The 18880-nt window shown below is 50.0% G+C and overlaps 1 protein-coding gene across 1 annotated transcript in view; it reads right to left on the reverse strand.

The window, feature by feature from the left end:
• Positions 1 to 18880, reverse strand: part of LOC125439656 (transcription factor COE1-like) — a 101675-nt gene that overhangs the window by 14255 nt on the left and 68540 nt on the right. Inside the window, exons 12-13 of the mRNA XM_048508773.1 lie at positions 14023 to 14111; positions 1626 to 1691 (exon numbers count right to left, since the gene is read on the reverse strand). Of these exons, the coding sequence (XP_048364730.1) occupies positions 1626 to 1691; positions 14023 to 14111 (155 nt within the window). The remainder of the gene's footprint in view (positions 1 to 1625; positions 1692 to 14022; positions 14112 to 18880) is intronic.

Here is an 18880-nt window from a genome sequence, read left to right on the forward strand (position 1 = left end):
TAAGGCTGTGGCCTGGTCCAGCTGGGTTACCGATTAGTAGCATTAAACCTAAGATCTAGTTTTGGGGAAGCAGCGTAGGTAACCCTGTTAAGCGCTGTTAAACCCCACTGATTTTCATGCGAAGAACTAAAGCACGATTCTTTACCAGAGAGTAAGCTCAGTTGCTGGCAATGGGGCTTGCTGCAAGGTCTGCAAAACCCTCTGCTAAGTGCATTGATTCACGGTCGTCGGAGAAAAGAAGTTGCACCGCGGTTGCTTCAAAGCAAAACTACCGACTACCACCAGAAAGCTTACTCCTGAGTAGCGATGCGCTTTCGGAGCCAACCATTTTTTTCTACAAGCTAAAACCTCAGTATTCAGGTTAAATTTCCGTGTTGGCACTTTGCGATAAATAAGCGGGTTTTGGGTTGCAATTTGGGCACTCGGTCTCGAAAAGGTTCGCCATCACTGCCCTAGAAGCTGCCTTATACTGAATGAGGCCTGGTCTTTTCAACTGGAGATGGTGGGAATTGAACCTGGGGCGTCTTGCATACGGCCCTCCCCTACAGTAGGCCAGGGACAGTGAGTTCAGAGGCTTGGGTGGCACGAAGAGTTACACTTCACATTAAACGCTTTCAAACACAGATGACCTCCTGGATCCTCCGCGTGGAAGCCCTGTTCATAGGGTCAGGAATGTTACTACCTTCCCTCCCCATATTGCAGGCAGGATAGCCACCGGCCTAAAATTCCCCAGTGGGATCAAATCAGAGGTGAAATTTGAATGTGTCACTTCACAATTCATTGCTCAGTCACCAGGGGGGCCAACTTCCAGGTGCGGCCTGGAGATCTCCCGGAACCACGCTGATCGCCAAAAAATCGATCGAATCCCCTGGAGAAAACGACTGTTTGGGAAGGTAGATTTTCATACCACGCCGTCTCCCCACCCCCACCCCCACCCGCCGGGTCTCCACTCCCCAGTCGTTTAAGCACAGATCACCGACCAGTCTATCTTGGCTCACTTGATTGTCTAGACCAGTGGTGGCGTAGAGACCTTTGGCACTCCAAAGATGTTATGGACTACATTTCCCATCGAGCCCCTGCCAGCATGGCCAAGTGGCGATACTGGCAGAGGGCTGATGAAACCAACAATCCCTTAACCCTGGAGTAACATCTGGAACCGCTACTTTCCTACATATGATTCTAGACTACAAACATGTGGAAAGGGACGAATTGCAGAAGCCGACCAGGCTGGGTGTGGCTAACCTGGTTTGCCAACTTCTCAGAGATTTGTGAGGGGGGGGAATGCCTGAGGAGGGTGCGATTGGGGGGGGGGGTTAGTGGGGTACCATAGATTCCACCTCCACTGCAGTGGCAGAGAGGGGGGTCAGGAAGATGTCCACAAGGGCAAGCAGTGAGGGGGAGTGTCCTTTGCCAAACCATACCCGTTTCTTCCCAGAACAGCCCCCCCCCCCCAATTTGGATTAGGAATGACTCCAAGGAATCATGGGGTGGGGCAGAGGACAGGATTTGCCATTTTCCAGCCCCACAGACACTGGTTGCAAACACCCCCCCCCCATCAGCTGTCCATCTGGATTGCCCCCAGAACTTCCGAATGCAGCCTGGAGGCGGAGGGCCGGCCCACCTACCTGGTTGTTGTGTGGCATTCCGTACAACGCTTCCACCAGGTCAGCCGCCCTCTTGAGTAGCACTTCCTGTAAGAGAAAAGAGACAGCCGAGATGCTGAATGTCCCGTTTCTCTGGTCCTGGGAGGAAAACAGCCACCGCCTTTTTGCCAGACCTGCCTTTTCCCCAAGCTGATCTTGGAATATGTCTTGGCGTTTACTGACGCGCATCCTGCTTTTCTCTTTGCCCTTCTCCACTGTCTCACAGCAGCCACCTTGTGAGGCCAGCCAGGCTGATAGTTTAGGATGGGCCCAAGATCTCCTGGCAGAAACAGGGATCGGAACCCAGATCACCACTCCTCCCACAACACTCACTACGCTGACCATGCAGCGGAAAAGTCTACAAACTGGCCCAAACTGTTGCCCTCCCAAACTGAGTGTTGTCGTTTCTCTCACTGCACAAGGGTTGCCAACTCTGGGTTGAGAAATTCCTGGAGATTTGTGGGTGGAGCCTGCAGAGCAGGAAGGTTGGGGGAGGGGAAGGATTTCAGTGGGGTATAATGCCATAGGGATCACCCTTCACGGCAGCCATTTGATTGAGGTCACCTGATCTCCATGTCTGGAGAGCGGTTGTAATTGTGGGAGATCTCCAGGCCTTGCCTGGGAGTTGGCAAGTCTGCTCTGCACCCAGAGCTTGGCTTGCTGTAAGAGTGGGAGCGTGTGGACTGGAATTACAAGTTTGGGCATTTAAATGTTTTCAACAACCAGAGCATGCACAAACAAGGCCAGGGCATATATGTGAACTTGTCAGAGGGAGACGACCAGTGGTGGGATTCAGCCGGTTCTCACCACTTCAGCAGAACCGGTTGTAAAAATGGTGCTTGTAAACCGCTTGTTAAATTATTTAAATCCCACCACTGGAGACGACCATTAGTTCCTCTAATTGTTGTGTTATGAACATTGGGGTGAACTGAATACCACGCTTCATCTTTAAAAAAAAATACAAAACTTTATTAATTTCCAAAAATACAAACATGAATAACAAAAAAAGAAAACAACAGTCTGAATAACAATTCAAAAGTCGTCAGGAATAGTAAAGAAATAAAAAGAATACAGATAGAAAAAGAGAAAAGATAATAGATGGTAGAAAGAAGAGGAAGAGACCAGAAAGGTTAAACAAGGAAGAAAACAAAAGAAAACAAAAGAAAAATATGCAGTACATTAATCTGTAAATTGTCTATCCATATAAGAAAAAGTAAACGTTTCAACAAAGCTACCAAATATTCTAAGTAAATGCCAAATATAACCATCCTTAACTTATATCTTATAAACTCTTAATAACCTATAATAAGAGCTCAAGTCAATAATAAGTCAAGAAGCTACGGCGATGCAGAATGACTATGATGCATGGGAAAAGTTTTGAAGAAGCACAGAACTATATATTGTTGTCTTTAGGCATAATTATCAGAAGTACTGCCATTGGTGCAATTGGTTTTCTTCTTTTAGCTTATTTGTATTTTGACCCTTGTAACTTTGAGAGTTATTGGGGTGCTGTGTGGTTTCCGGGCTGTATGGCCGTGTTCTAGCAGCATTCTCTCCTGACGTTTCGCCTGCATCTGAAGATGCCAGCCACAGATGCGAAGCCCGGCGATCAGGAGAGAATACCTACTAGAATACTCGACCGCTTTCCTTAACTCCACAACTTCAATGATTCGACCGTGAAAGCTAATAGCCGACAATACTTTGAGAGTAATTGTTTCCATATGCACAATGAATGCTGGCCGTTTGTATGTGCATTTTAAATTTTTCAGCATGTACTCCAACAACATCTTCTGGGTTGAAAGGATCAATTTGTTGATGGGGGCTACAGCCTTGCAATCTCTTTTCTCCTCTGCCCATTTGGACTTTTGCACATTGTTGGGGGATTTCTTTTCATGAGGGAGAGGATTTGGAAGAGAAATTGCAGGCCTGCTGCAGCCAATATTGTTTTGTGCGTCATTGTTAGGAGCTGTACCAAATGTGTGTGTCCCCCCACCCCTGTTTCCATCTTTTTGGGAAAGCAAGTGGCAATTTCTTTGGGGTAGAATCTCCCTCACCATCACCTTCAAATGCTTTGACTGGATGAATGTTCTTAAACAAGCCTGCTGCTTTTTTTAATGGGGCTACCCTGAAAATTTCCTGCTATTACAATTGACCTCCAGATGACCAAGATCAATTCCCCTGTAGAAGAAGGCTGTGTGGGACAGACTCTATTTCATCATATCCTGCTGTGGCCCCTCCCCTCCAAAAACCCCACCCCCTGCAGGCTCCACCCCCACATCTCCAGGTATTTCCCAACCAAAAACTGGTGGCCCCACGCTGCTGCTGCTGCTTCCTCCTTCCTGCATCAGTCACATGATTAACTCTACCCAATCAGGGATCCCATATTGAATGCAGTGAGCACCAAGCAAATGGATCCCAGACTCCCCCGATACTTATTAAAGGTTCCTTGTTGGGGGCACTTGAGTTCCCCTGAAGGGCAGGTTGTGCTTTGTGACTGAAACGTGATGGACATATTCGTAGTCACCTTCACTTCAAGCTGGGCAAGAGGAGGCCCAAAGACAATCCTTTGCAAGCAGCAGGGATTCCTCTAGTTAAGGACAACAGACTCCCTTCTAGGCACAACAGCAAACGTTTTCAAGAGCACTGAAAATTGAAGGCTTTTTAAAGACATCCGGAAACGTTTGCAAAAACAATAACAGAGTATTGTTTTATATATATACTCCACTTGCTTTAGTACCATTAGATCCTCTGAAGATGCCAGCCACAGATGCAGGCAAAACGTCAGGAGAAAATGCTACTGGAACACGGCCAAGCAACCCGGAAACCCCACAACACCCCAGTGATTCCGGCTGTAAAAGCCTCCGACAATAACAGTGTACTTTGGGTGTGGTTATGCCATGAAGCTGGCTTCTGACAAAGGAGCACATGTGAAAATGCCTCCACAGATCCGACAGATCTTTCTTCGTAAGCCTCTCCATGCATCAGATTTGGAAATGTTCTCAACTAGGCAGTAGGCCCATTTCCTCTAGAAAACATGTCTCTCTCTCTCTCTCTCTCTCTCTCTCTCACACACACACACACACACACACACACACACACACACACACACACACACTTCTCAATAGCTACTGAACAACTTTACATGCGCTGGCTCCAAGCGTGTCTGTATGCGCCAGTGATGCAGTGGGCTGTAGGTCAGCACCCCTCTCTGCTGATTTATGAGCGGCTGAGAAATGCTGGCTGCAGCCGAAGAGCTAGCTGGGGACTCCACAGAAAAGTGTGTGGGAAACGCTCAAGGCCCGGGTGTCTCGTTTCAGCTCCCTCTTTCTCTCACATACCCGCTCCTTGGTCCCAGCAAAACATCCCAAGCCAAATGCACTGCAGATCTGTTGATTCTTGCTGCAATTCACTTTGGGGGCTGACTCACACTCCCAACTGTCCCACTCTTTGGAAGATTAGAACCGGCAGAGGCGTATCTGGGGAAAATGTAGCCCGGTGCAAAATCTGAATTCTCCAGATTAGAATCCACCAGCTTTTAACCACTACACCACGCTGGCTCTCAGAAGGGTATAACGAATCTACCCCCTAAAGCAGCTATTTGCTCCAGAGCAGGGGTAGGGAACCTGCGGCTCGAGAGCCGCATGCGGCTCTTCTGCCCTTGCACTGCGGCTCCACGAGCCGAGCCGCTGGTCCCATCCTTGCCCGCCCTGCAGAGGCTTTCCCTCTCGCCTGCCCCATTGGAGCGGGGTGGGTGCTTTCCTGGCGGCCGGCGAGGCCGAGCCACTGGCCCCATCCTTGCCCGCCCTGCAGGCAGCAGGGCGGACACATCCATGCGCTTCTCAGAATGAACGGAGTAAAAGGTTAAAAAACCCAATATATACAGTGTTATCTTTATTTTAAATGTCAAAAATTATTTGCGGCTCCAAGTGTTTTCTTTTCCCATGGAAAACAGGTCCAAATGGCTCTTTGAGTGTTAAAGGTTCCCTACCCCTGCTCCAGAGGAACAGTTCTATGTAGCCTAGGGATGAATGGTAATTTCAGAAGATCTCCAGGCCCCACCTGGAGACTGGCATCCCTACCCAGCAAGCTTCCAGGGTAGAGAGTAAGGATTCAGACCTGGGTCTCCCAGATTCTAGTCCGACACTTTGACAACTACACCATTCACTGACTTGACAGCTACTATTGAGACCCCTTGCCCGGGCTCCCGGAAACGTTTCCTGCGATGGCCCCTCAGACACGGCCAGCTGTTTGACCAAGAGGCTGCCTGGTTCCATTTGATTCTTGGTGCTGCCCCCCCCCCCCACAGTCCTCCCCCTCCCCACCAAGAGACGCTGCCTGCCAGCTGCAGGCCGTACATCAGGATCCCAAGGCTATCGGATTGCTGTCAAGCTAAGTGCCGGCAATCAGAGGCGCTTGCTCTTCTGTCTTCTGCAATATCTCCCCGATCAATACGGTAATGGAGCAATTGGAGGGGGTAGGGGGGGTGGGGACACAGGCCTGTTAGTGTGTGTTTAGTTCCCACTGAGGTGACATAAAACACCCAGTTGCTCCTGAGGGAAAGTGGCAAGTGGAGGAGAGGGACACAATAGCTAGGTGGTCCATCAGCGCCCCCCCCGCCCCGCCCTCCAGAGAGCCAGCACGGTGTAGTGGTTAATAGCAGGTGGATTCTAATCTGGAGAAGTGGGTTTTTGATTCCCCACTCCTTCACCTGAGTGGCAGAGGCTTATCTGGTGAACCAGATGTGGTTCCGCACTCCTACATTCCTGCTGGGTGACCTTAGGCCAGTCACAGTTCTCTCAGAATTCTCTCAGTCCCACCTGCCTCACAAGGTGTCTGTTGTGGGAAGAGGAAGGGAAAGGAGCTTGTAAGCCACCTTGAGTCTTCTTACAGGGGAGAAAGGTGGGGTATAACGCCAAACTCCTCCTCCTCCTCTTTCTTCTTTCTCACGGAAGAAAATCAGTGCATAATTGGAGTAAATAAATAAACAAAACAAAACATAGCTGTGGGCAGAGACAAGGATTTTAATGCTGAGAATGGCTTTAGAGAAGAAGAAAAAGTTGGATTTATACCCCCCCTTTCCCTCCTGTAAGGAGAGTCAAAAGGGCTTACAATCTCCTTTCCCTCCCCCCCCCCACAACAAACACCCTGTGAGGTGGGTGGGGCTGAGAGAGCTAGGAAGAACTGTGACTAGCTCAAGGTCACCCAGCTGGCTTTGCTTCTCCTGGCCCGAGCTCTTTTTTTTAATCATAGTCAAACAGGTTTGATGAGTTTTCTAAGCAAGTTTTCTAAGTTTGATGAGTTTTCTTGCTCGCCTAAGCAACAGAAAAGCGTGGGAAACCTGCTTGACCATAAGTGAAAAAAATTACTTCCCTCACTGGAACAAACCTCTCCTTTAAAAAAAGCCCATTTATTTAGCCCAGCCTAGTTCTAAACGAAACATTTAAAAGGATTAGGCGAGGGAGGGAGGAGTATCTTTGAAATGGAAAAGGGGTGTCTTTCTGTGGCCATCAGCTGGGACAGTCATTGTTAAATCTGCTACCAGATGCTGAGGATTAATAGGACACAAGGGGCATCTAATCCCATAATAACCAGCTTGCAAAGAGCCTCTTGAAGCCTGGCGAACTAGAGCTAATGAGGCTGGATGAACGGAGTTGTCTGCCCCATCACAGCAGCGCAAGTGAGGTGCACATTCATGCCTCTGGAGAGGTAAAGAAGACCATTCATGCCTCATGCTGACCTGCATGTCCTGTGCTTGGCCAGTCTCATCTGATCTTAGAATAAGGTGACCAGATTTTTACTCCTGTAACCGCGAGAGCGGTTGCGCGGCCGCGGGAGGCACACTGCCTTTAAACTGCAGACAGGGAAACAGGGAGAAAGCCCGAGAAACAGAGGCGAGAACGGGGGGGCGCCGCATAAAGGCAGTGCACCGGACGGACGTGCAGGAAGGCGCCAACGGACCTGGGCACTGGCCTAATGGCGGACAATTTTAAGAACCCAGCGGGGCGTGGGACACATTGCCGGACCGGGCGTGTCCTGCCAAAAGAGGCACTTGGTCACCTTATCTTAGCAAGCAAAAACAAGGTCCAGCGCTGGACGAGTGAATAGACAGAAGACATGCAAGGACGAGAACTAGACAGGCAAACGGCATGGTGCATCGTGGCGGTTTTGCGGGTCACCAATGCCCTGGGGATCACCCGTACTCGCGGGTGTTTCCCGCTGGTTACGGCTCCAGCGGCAACCGGGTTCTGCCCAGGAGTCGTGAAGGCAGGGCTGACGGTGATAATGCCTGCCGTTTCCACACGACCCCAGGGCATGAGGAGAGAAACCCTTGGGATTTGGAGCCGAGGTTTATGTACGGCCGTTTGAAGAGATGCCCCGAGCAGGGAGGGCGGACGGGCGGAAATGCACATGGATTTTAGATGGGGATAACCCGAGGTGGGTAAGGGGAGCAGACTCAGCTGGGCCGAGCGAGACCGTGAAGATCCTTTGATCCTGCTTTGATCTGAGGAGTTGCAAAATGGCTTAACAGTCCAGTTAACAGGAGCAACAGCCACAGAGGCCATTGGCACTTTCACATCCTGCATGTGGGAAGCAAGAGCACCTGGTGGGCCACTGCGAGTGGCAGATGATGGACGCTGGACTAAGATGGACTCTGGTCTGGTGAACGCTGGCGGCATGCGGGCTTCGGGCTTATGTTCTTAAGAATTCGAGGGCTGCCCTGGTATATTCCCGATACTAACATGGGCGAAATTGCTGGTGCAATTGCAAAGGCACTTTGCACCATTGTTTGATAAGCCTTGAGCTGGATTTGGGACAGGTTGAAGGCTGGCCTACCCGAAGCTAGCTCAGGTTCTTCGAAGCTCGAAAGCTAAACCTGGATTCAATGGCCATGATCGCCGGGACTTGGTTGGGAGACCACGTGCCAGGAAGAGCCAGGAGCTGCTATGCACCGGCGTAAACAGTGGCGACCATCTCTGAACCATCTCTTGCCTTGAAAACCCTCGAGAGGAGCACTTCCTAACACTAATGGTGCCTCAGCCGTGAGATCTCAAATTTTGTTCTCCAAAAGGCCATTTCTGAAAAATTAACTATTTCTGAAAGTCTAACAAGTTTAGTTTATTTCCTAAAAGGCTATTCTGCCCCTAGCCCAGGGGTAGGGAACCTGCGGCTCTCCAGATGTTCAGGAACTACAATTCCCATCAGCCCCTACCAGCATGGCCAATTGGCCATGCTGACGAAACTGATAGGGTGCTGTCCCTGAATCTAGAAACCCTGGGATTCTAACCGCTTTAGATCTTCAAGAAAAAAGGGAGTACAAAAGCAGTAATGTAATGTAATAAATCAGTGGTGTAGTGGTTAAGAGCAGGTGTACTCTAATCTGGAGGAACCAGGTTTGATTCCCCACTCTGCCGCTTGAGCTGTGGAGGCTTATCTGGGGAATTCTGATTAGCCTGGGCACTCCCACACACGCCAGCTGGGTGACCTTGGGCTAGTCACAGTTCTTCTGAGCTCTCTCAGCCCCACCCACCTCACAGGGTGTTTGTTGTGAGGGGGGGAGGGAAAGGAGTTTGTAAGCCCCTTTGAGTCTCCAAACTCCTCCTCCTTCTCCTCCTCCTCCTCCTTCTTAATAATAACAATAACAACCACAACCACAACCACAACCACAATAATAATAATAATAAAAACATCTGGAAAGCCTAAACTTGGACAGAACATCAGTCCACATGCTGCAGAAAGCAGCACTTCTAGGAACTGCACATATTCTACGCAAATACCTCGGATATCCTAGGTCCTTGGGAAGGACTTGATATTCAGAGATGAATTCCAGACACTTGTGCTGTGTTGTTATGTGTATAATAATAATAATAATAATAATAATAATAATAATAATAATAATAATAATAATAATAATAATAATAATATATCCTGCAATTCTGCCCATGCTTTAAAAGAAAATAATAAAAACAGAAGTTTCTAAACATCATGACTGTAGAGTCATTTCATTCTATTCTCCACTCCCCTGGATGCTTTAAGTCCAACTCCCACCGAACACTTACGGGATAAGAAGAAGATATGTACAGTATCCTTCTGTTTTGCACTGTCCTGGCCAGGATGGAGTTAAAGGCAAGGGCGCATACGATTTCCATGTATACCTGTTGTCAGCTCTGCATGATGCATGGGTGTGTGGGGGGGGGGGCGGGGCGTGAGAGAAGGGAGGCGTCCTGCTTCATCGCGCTAGCTCGAATCAGGTCGACAAGTAACATAACTTTATGATGAATGAAGCGAAGCAGGTGGCATCGCCCTCGCCCCATACCAAAAGGCTTTGGTAAAGACAGCGAGAAATGCTTGATGAGCCATCCAGCAGATACAGAGGTCCATTGTCACAATTAATAAAGCTTTCCCAGGGTGGGAAAGGAGCCCTCTGTCAAAGCCCACCTTTCCCAGGGAAATTCCCTGTTGGAGGGGGTCTGTACACTTCAGTGGGGCCGATTATACATTGCTGTTCTGCCCTGCAGCGAGGGAACGGTTCCTTTGGGGCAGAGATTTCCTCGCAGATGCGCTCTGTGTCACGATGCTGCAGATCCCAAAAGCCGCACGGTTACAGTGCTGGATTTACCACTAGACTCGGCAGGTTGAAGCCCAAAGCCTCAAAATCTAAGGGTTCTCTGGGGAAGCTGTATAATATTTTTGACACTGTCATGTGCCTTTTTGAAACACACCGTTGTAATGCGCTGGAGTCTCTAAACACACCCTATGGTAATTTTATGCAGGTTTTAAAAAAATCACTGGGGTATATAACAATAACATTTTATGTCTGTTAGAGGAGAAATTGTGAATTGCAGAATTTTAAATACCCGATTCTCTTGTTGGCACTGCCCACCCCAGCCAGGAGGAGAGAGGCCAGCGGGCACCGGCCGCTTAGGCAATCTCATCTTGGCAAATTCCTGGACATTTGGGGTATGGAGCTGTGGAAGGGTCCTTAACAGGGTATGTTGCCATAGAGTCCATTGCTGAACCCTTGAAGATCAGCTATGGTGTAGTGCAGGGGTGTCAAACTCGTGGCCTTCCAAATGTTCATGAACTACAATTCCCATCAGTCCCTCCCAACATGAGCACCGGCAATACTGGCAAGGGCTTATGGGAATTGTAGTTCATGAACATCTGGAGGGCCGTGAGTTTGACACCTGTGGTGTAGTGGTTAAGAGCAGGTGCGCTCTAATCTGGAGAAGCGGGATTGATTCCCTGCTCTGCCACTTGAACTGTGGATGCTTATCTGGGGAACCAGATTAGCTTGTGCACTCCAACACAAGCCATCTGGGTAATCTTGGGCAAATCACAGTTCTTCCAAGCTCTCTCAGCCCCACCCACCTCACAGGGTGTTTGCTGTGAAGGGAGGGGAAGGGAAAGGATCTTGTAAGCCCCTTGGAGTCTTCTTACAGGAGATAAAGGGAGGATATAAATCCGAACTCCTCCTCCTCCTCCTCCTCCTCCTCCTCCTCCAATTCCAGATCTTCAGGCCCCACCTGCCTCCAACCAATACCTGCTTGCCTTCTCATTCTGAGCAGTTGGGGTGACCCCCTCCCCCAGACACGTTGACGACCCTCTTGCCCTGTTTGCAAGAATCTGGACGCAACGGGCATCGGAGAGAGGATTCCTCGTCAGCCTTGACAGTTTGATGCTGGCATTCTTGGACAGTAGGAGCGGCTCCCGAGGATGCTTCGGGCCACGGCACAAGCACCAACGCACCCTCGGTGTCGAAATTAAGTGCTGCCACAAGTACCGGGAGCCAGGCGCAAAGGCTGCCCTGGTGGCGGCAGGCAGCGGGCAGCAGCAGGGACCGGCTGTCAGGCCGTGATAAATGGCTCCAATTTGGATCCCGCTTCCCGCTGTCACTCTCCATCTCGAGGCACTCCCTCTCGGCAACAGCTGCTCTCGGCCTGGAGACGTTTGCTGCTCTTTGCCAAAGACGGCGGGAGCGAGGGAAACAAAGGAACAGATCGTCCGAACTGACGCAGGACTAATGGAGGGGTTGGCGTGCCAGCGATCGAGAGAGACGCCTGTCGCTGTCTGGCATGAGGGGCCAATCCCCTCCTGCCCTTCACATCTGAGGCCTGTGTCCGTCATCATTAGTCCGGTCCCCGGAGAGGCCCAGCCTGGTGCGCAGACCCTGGTGGCAGTTCTCGCCAGGGGTCTGTTTTGTCCGGCACACCCGATCCTATCTGTGGTGAAGCCACTCCTCTGTGGTGGTTTCTGCTGCTGTTCCCCAAAAACAAAGTGCCCCGAAACATGGCGGCTCGATTGACGCTATGTTTGGCAGACAGTGTGGTGTAGCGTAGGAGGTTAAGAGCTTGTGTAGCTAATCTGGAGGAACCGGGTTTGATTCCCAGCTCTGCCGCCTGAGCTGTGGAGGCTTATCTGGGGAATTCAGATTAGCCTGTGCACTCCCACACACGCCAGCTGGGTGACCTTGGGCTAGTCACAGCTTCTCGGAGCTCACTCAGCCCCACCCACCTCACAGGGTGTTTGTTGTGAGGGGGGAAGGGCAAAGAGATTGTCAGCCCCTTTGAGTCTCCTGCAGGAGAGAAAGGGGGGATATAAATCCAAACTTCTTCTTCTTCTTCTTCTTCTTCTTCTTCTTCTTCTTCTTCTTCTTCTTCTTCTTCTTCTTCTTCTTCTTCTTCTTCTTCTTCTTCTTCTTCTTCTTCTTCTTCTTCTTCTTCTTCTCCTTCTCCTTCTCCTTCTCCTCCTCCTCTTCCTCCTCCCCTTCTTCTCCTCCTCCTCCTCCTCCTCCTTCATCCTGGCCTACCTTATTGGTTGTCGTTGTGAGAAATTGAAGGAAGGAGGAACAACAGTCAAAAACTGCGCTGACTCACAACGATGGGAAGAAAAGCAGGATGCGACTAAATAAATGCAAATGCATCTACTGATGGCGGATGAGGTATTCCCATCCTTCATTTTAATCCCACAGCAACCCTGTGAGGTAGGCTAGCCTGAGAGGGAATGGCGAGGTCAAGTGAGATTTATGGCTGAGTGGGATTTCAAACCGGACCTTCTTAATCTGGCACCGGGTCTCTAGCCTTCTCAAAAGCTGTCGAAGTGGCTGCCCGTCACCCAAAGCTGGCCCCAGATCCTCAGCACATTTAGTTCTTGGTGGCTAAGTTGCTTCTAGACAAGTTGGCAGTAGCTGCCCAAGCCTTTTTGCCTGAGATCTTTTCCACTGGAGGTCTTCTACATGGAAATCAAGTGCTCTACAGGGGCCCTCTCTAAAGGAACCCCCATAAAGAGATGCCTACATGCATTTGTTGTGTGGTGTAGTGGTTAAGAGCAGGCGCACTCTAATCTGGAGGAACTGGGTTCGATTCCCCGCTCTGCCACTTGAGCTGTGGGGGCTTATCTGGGGAATTCAGTTTAGCTTGTGCACTCCAACACACGCCAGCTGGGTGACCTTGGGCTAGTCACAGTTCTTCGGAGCTCTCTCAGCCCCACCTACCTTACAGGGTGTTTATTATGGTGGAGGAGGAAGAAAATGAGATTGTCAGCCCCTTTGAGTCTCCTTACAGGAGAGAAAGGCGGGATATAAATCCAAACTGTTCTTTTTTAAAAACAACAACAACAAAGAATGGTTTTGAGCCAGAACTAGGGAAAAGTGGTATACAAATGCCTTTAACAAATAAATACATCGACACAAGTGCACAACCAAACCACTATCAACTGGGGTCATGCGGCTTATATTTGTAGGCACTTATGTTGATGTTCTTAGAGACAGCTTTAAAAATAGGATTAGACAGACCAACAGAGGGCAGGTCCATCAGCCGCACCGAGCCATTGTGAGTGACTAAAACGAACCTCCACATTCAGTGTACCTGTGAATCCCAGTGCCCCTCTGGGCCCTTTCGAAGGACTTCCAGAGGAGTTGTGTAAGATGGGATGGCAGACTAGGGCCCCTTCCGCACATGCAGAACAATGCCCTTTCAATCCACTTTCACAACTGTTTGCAGCTAGATTTTGCTATTCCGCACCATAAAATCCAGCTGCAAAGTGCATTGAAAGCGTTTTATTCTGCATGTGTGGAAGGGGCCTAGATGGACCACAGTTCTGACCCAGCAGGGTTCCTATGTTTTTATGGTTTATAATTTTAAAAAGCGGACCTCGTTTTTCTCCCCTCTGAAATCCACACATTCTGAGTGTTTCCGGAATGAAAATGTGTGCTCCTTCTGAACAGCTCTTTAAATATAGGCGAAAAGCAACAGCAAAACGGACTAGAGCCCTTCATTTTTCATCAGGCCAACCTGAACTGACTTACAAATGACTTCTTGCAAAGCAGATGTTGCTTGTCACGATGGCTGCCAAAATCTGGAAAGAGCGGACAGATCCCTACCTTGGGTAAGCGTTCAGGGTCCCCTGGGTGCCGTGGGATCACCTTCTGCAAGCGCTGGAACCCGTAGTCAATAGTTGGCTCATTCAGAGCTAGGGGTGGAGAGAAAGAAGAGGTTATTGGCCATGCTGGCAGGGGCTGATGGGAACTGTAGTCCATGAACATCTGGCGCATCATAGGTTGGCCACCCCTGGGTCTAGTGCAGTGGTGGCGAACCTATGGCACGGGTGCCAGAGGTGGCACTCAGAGCCCTCTCTGTGGAAGGCCCCACTTGCACTGAGTGGCCCCCCACTCCATCCTAGGCGTTCAGGCCTGGAGGCAGCTTCAGAGCTTCGATTATTAACCACATTAAGCGTAAGACCCTAGTTTTGGGGAAGCAGTGTAGGTAACCCTGTTAAGCGCTGATAAACCCCACTGATTTTCATGCGAAGAACTAAAGCGCGATCCTTTCCCTGGGAGTAAGCTCAGTTGCTGGCAATGGGGCTTGCTTCTGAGTAAACCCTCCTAGGGTCGTGATTCACCCGTTGGAAGAGTTGCGCAGTTGCTTCAAAGCCAAGCCACCGACTACCACCAAGCTTACTCTCGAGTAACGCACGCCTCAGAGCCAACTGTTTTTTCTAAACTAAAACCTCAGTATTCAGGTTAAATTGCCGTGTTGGCACTTTGCGATAAATAAGCGGGTTTGGGGTTGCAATTTGGGCACTCGGTCTCGAAAAGGTTCGCCATCACTGGTCTAGTGGATGGGAATTGTAGCAGGCCAAAATGAGGTGGTGTTTGTAGCAAAACCCTTTACAGCAGCTATAAGATTTCGTCCGCCTTCTGACATGCGCCTCTAATAAGCAGGACTCTGTATGTTTCTCTACCACTACCCAAGAACCGATCACGGCCAATTCGGTAGATTGCCATACCTCATTAAAATGGTCTCTACTGCTCAGGATTATAAAAATACACCCAAGAGTACCGGAGCCCAGATCTGAGAAGTACTTTCATTAAAGCTCATAAGAAGCAGGATAAATTGCAGCGGTTGGGGGGGGGGGGAGCTCTATATCACACATGCAATTTATACATATCGTAGAAATCTGCTCCAACTCCTGATGCCAGATTTTGAATTTGTTTGAAAACACAGAGAACTCTGCAAGATTAAAATGTGGCGTGTAGCCCAGGGGCCAACTGATTTCCTTTCCTTTCATTATTTCCACTCTCTTACATGCCCGGGGTGATGCTAATCACCACTTTGGGCCCAGGAAGGAACTTTCCTCCAGGCCAATTGGCCAGGGATCCTGGAGATTTTTTTCAAGCAGGGGTCATTGGGAGAGCGAGAATATTGAATTCTCTGTGTTGTGTAGGGGGGTTAGACTAGATGATCCACAAGGTCCCTTCCTGCTTTACATTACTATGTTGCTAAGTTTCTGCTGAGACCTGTAGATCCAAATTCTGGAGTCCACATCTGTTCTCAGGGGCAAGACCAGCACCTTCCATGGTAGGGTGCTTTCTGCAGGAATCTTTCTACCCAGCAATCCCTCTGTGAAACAGAGAATGCCGGGGAATATTCTAGGATGCACATTTATCTAACCTGGGATATATGGGCTAGGTCTAAGGGACCATTCTGCATAAGCTGATAAAGTCCCAGAAGGCTACATATAAGGGAAGTCTCTCAAAGTGTGCATGGGACATTAGGGGCCTTTCCCCACTTACCTTAAGCCCCGTGCTACTCTCTTCAAGTAGCAAGGGGTCCTTGGGCACTCCCCACGACAGGGGCGGCCACAGCAAAGCCGCCCCGACGCTGCCGCGGTCGCGCCCCCTCAGCGCGCGGCATTCCTGGCGCTGGAGAAAACGGCACCTTTTGATGACCCCGCACAAAGCGTGGGGTCGTGGGGATGCCCGGGCGTGCGCCAGGGATGCCGCGCACTGAGAGCAGCACGCGGCATAGGGGGGATCGCTTCGAGTGGGGAAAGGCTACCTAGGATATCTGCAGACTGAAGTTTAAAAGTGCTTCCTCTCAGATGAGTTCCCCCCCTCTCTGCTCATCTCTGCCCTACTTGCTGCGGCTTCCTTTGTGGAGGGGAGCATCTTTTTCTGCCCGATGCGGACGCACCCTCCATGTCGTCCTCCCGACGCTACGGTTGTGTGAAAAGTGCCACCAAGTCGCGGTCAGCTTATGGCGACTCCGTAGGATTTTCAAGGCAAGAGTCATTCAGAGGTGGTTTTCCATCACTTGCCTCTGTGAGGCAACCCTGCACTTCCTCGGTGGTCTGCCGTCCAAATACTGACCAAGCCTAGCCTGTTAGCTTCTGAGATCTGATGAAATCGTGCCCGAGTTAGCCACTATTACTTCCTTGAAATTCAAACCTCAGACAGCATCTTTATCGCTCCATGGCTGCAACATTGGAATTCCCTCCCCAGGGCAGGGACGTAGATATAGATTTTTTTAGGGGGGGGTCGGGGTGGGGCCACACTCCCACCGGCCCCAGGGCATGGCCACGCCTCCCCAAGCCCCGCCCCTGGCCCAAGGGGGGTGGATTTAAAAGGAGAATCTGGGGAAATCTGGGGGGTGCCTGCTGTCAGGGGTACAATGGTTAAGCTAGAAGCACCAAACTTTCAGGGTACCTTTAGGAGCCTCTCCTAACAATACCATCCAGGTTTGGTGAAGTTTGGTTCAGGGGGTCCAAAGTTATGGACCCTCAAAGGTGTAGCCCCATCTCCTAAGCTCCCATTGGAAACAATGGGGGATGGGGGCACCCCTTTTGGGAGTCCATAGCTTTGGACTCCCTGGACCAAACTTCACAAAACCTGGGTGGTATCAATAAGAGACTCTCCTGATAATGCATCCCAGGTTTGGTGAAGTTTGGTTCAGGGGGTCCAAAGTTATGGACCCTCAAAGGTGTAGTCCCCATCTTCTATTAGTTCCCATTGGAAACAATGGAGGATGGGGGCACCCCCTTTGGGAGTTCACCATACCCAGTAGTATCATCAGGAGATTCCCCCAAACAATCCCTGAAAGTTTGGTGCTGCTGCTAGCCCAAACAATGCGCCCCCTGCAGGCCACAAACCGAAAAGCACTAAAGCGTTTAAAAAACCCACAAACGGGTGGGTGGAGCTTCGGACATGAATGGTTTTTTTTTTCCAAACCCGAGACCCCCCCCCCCCCCCCGCCCTTATCTACGTGCATGCCCCAGGGAGATTCATTCATCTCTGGCTATCAGTGTCTTCCGCCAGCCAGGTGAAGAGGGTTCTGTTTCCTTTGACACAACCCTAATATATGTTATTGGCCCTCCTCCCTAGTTCGGGTATGGTTTGTTTGTGTGTTTTTATATGTTGCACATTTTAATGTGGTTTGGGTTTGAATGTTTTAACTTTTTTAGCGGGCTGCCCTGGGGACCCTGAATGTTTTAAATAAGTGAAATAAATAAAAGAAATGATGCACAAGCAGTGATGCGCGCATGTATCCGAACCATCCTGGGTCAAGGGGCAACTTAACTTCATTTCACCTGACGGACTCAGAGCCAGAGTCGTGGAGAGAAGGTAGAATTGGGACGCAGCAGGGAAGAAGAAGAAGAAGAAGAAGAAGAAGAGGAGGAGGAGGAGGAGGAGGAGGAGGAGGAGGAGGAGGAGGAGGAGTTCGGATTTATATCCCCCCTTTCTCTCCTGCAGGAGACTCAAACGGGTTTACAATCTCCTTGCCCTTCCCCCCTCACAACAAACACCCTGTGAGGTAGGTGGGGCTGAGAGAGCTCCGAGAAGCTGTGACTAGCCCAAGGTCACCCAGCTGGTGTGTGTGGGAGTGTACAGGCTAATCTGAGTTCCCCAGATAAGCCTCCACAGCTCAGGCGGCAGAGCTGGGAATCAAACCCGGTTCCTCCAGATTAGATACGCAAGCTCTTAACCTCCTATGCCACTGCTGCTCCTTCCCTCCCACCCTCCGTTTCCATTCCCTCCTTTAGTTTACTAACCCAGTTGTCTCTCTGAGGACTGTTGTTCTTCACCCTTAAAATGGTTTCACGTGGAATTGTTATGGCTGTTCTCTGACAAAGCCCCAGAGGCGTATCTAGGGAAAATGGAGCCCGGGGCAAAAATTCTGAGTTTTCCTCCGTTTTCCCAAGATACAGGGGTGGGGGCAGAGATCGAGCTGTCTGTCGATCTCACGGCGGAGCGCCAGGTTGGCAAAGGCGCCCAGGTCTACCGCCCAGAGCCAGCGAGTATGGCCCAGGCCCGGAACCCCCATACGTGATTAGATGACATGCGCTTGGGGACATGTGACACCACATGTCCCAGTGGGCAGTACGCCCCTGCAAAGCCCCCCAGCCCTGCTCACAGAATCAGCCTTCCAAGAATTCTCTGGAAACAGGGAGAAGGAATATACCCTCAGTCTAGTCTACTTCTTGTGGGTACATGTGAGTTTTAGTGAAGGAGCAACGGAAATATATATATAATTAAGAACATAAGAACATAAGAACATGCCTGCTGGATCAGACCAGAGTCCATCTAGTCCAGCATTCTGCTACACGCAGTGGCCCACCAGGTGCCTTTGGGAGCTCACATGCAGGAGGTGAAAGCAATGGCCTTCTGCTGCTGCTGCTCCTGAGCACCTGGTCTGCTAAGGCATTTGCAATCTGATATCAAGTAGGATCTAGATTGGTAGCCATAGATTGACTTCTCCTCCATAAATCTGTCCAAGCCCCTTTTAAAGCTATCCAGGTTAGTGGCCATCACCACCTCCTGTGGCAGCATATTCCAAACACCAATCACACATTGCGTGAAGAAGTGTTTCCTTTTATTTGTCCTGTTAGTCCTTTATTAGTATGTTGGATAGGGAAAGGACAAGAGGGTAACTGAATTGATTAGACTTTTATACTGCCCCGTC

Source organism: Sphaerodactylus townsendi, linkage group LG10 (assembly GCF_021028975.2).
Source record: "Sphaerodactylus townsendi isolate TG3544 linkage group LG10, MPM_Stown_v2.3, whole genome shotgun sequence".
Classification (NCBI taxonomy): Eukaryota; Metazoa; Chordata; class Lepidosauria; order Squamata; family Sphaerodactylidae; genus Sphaerodactylus; species Sphaerodactylus townsendi.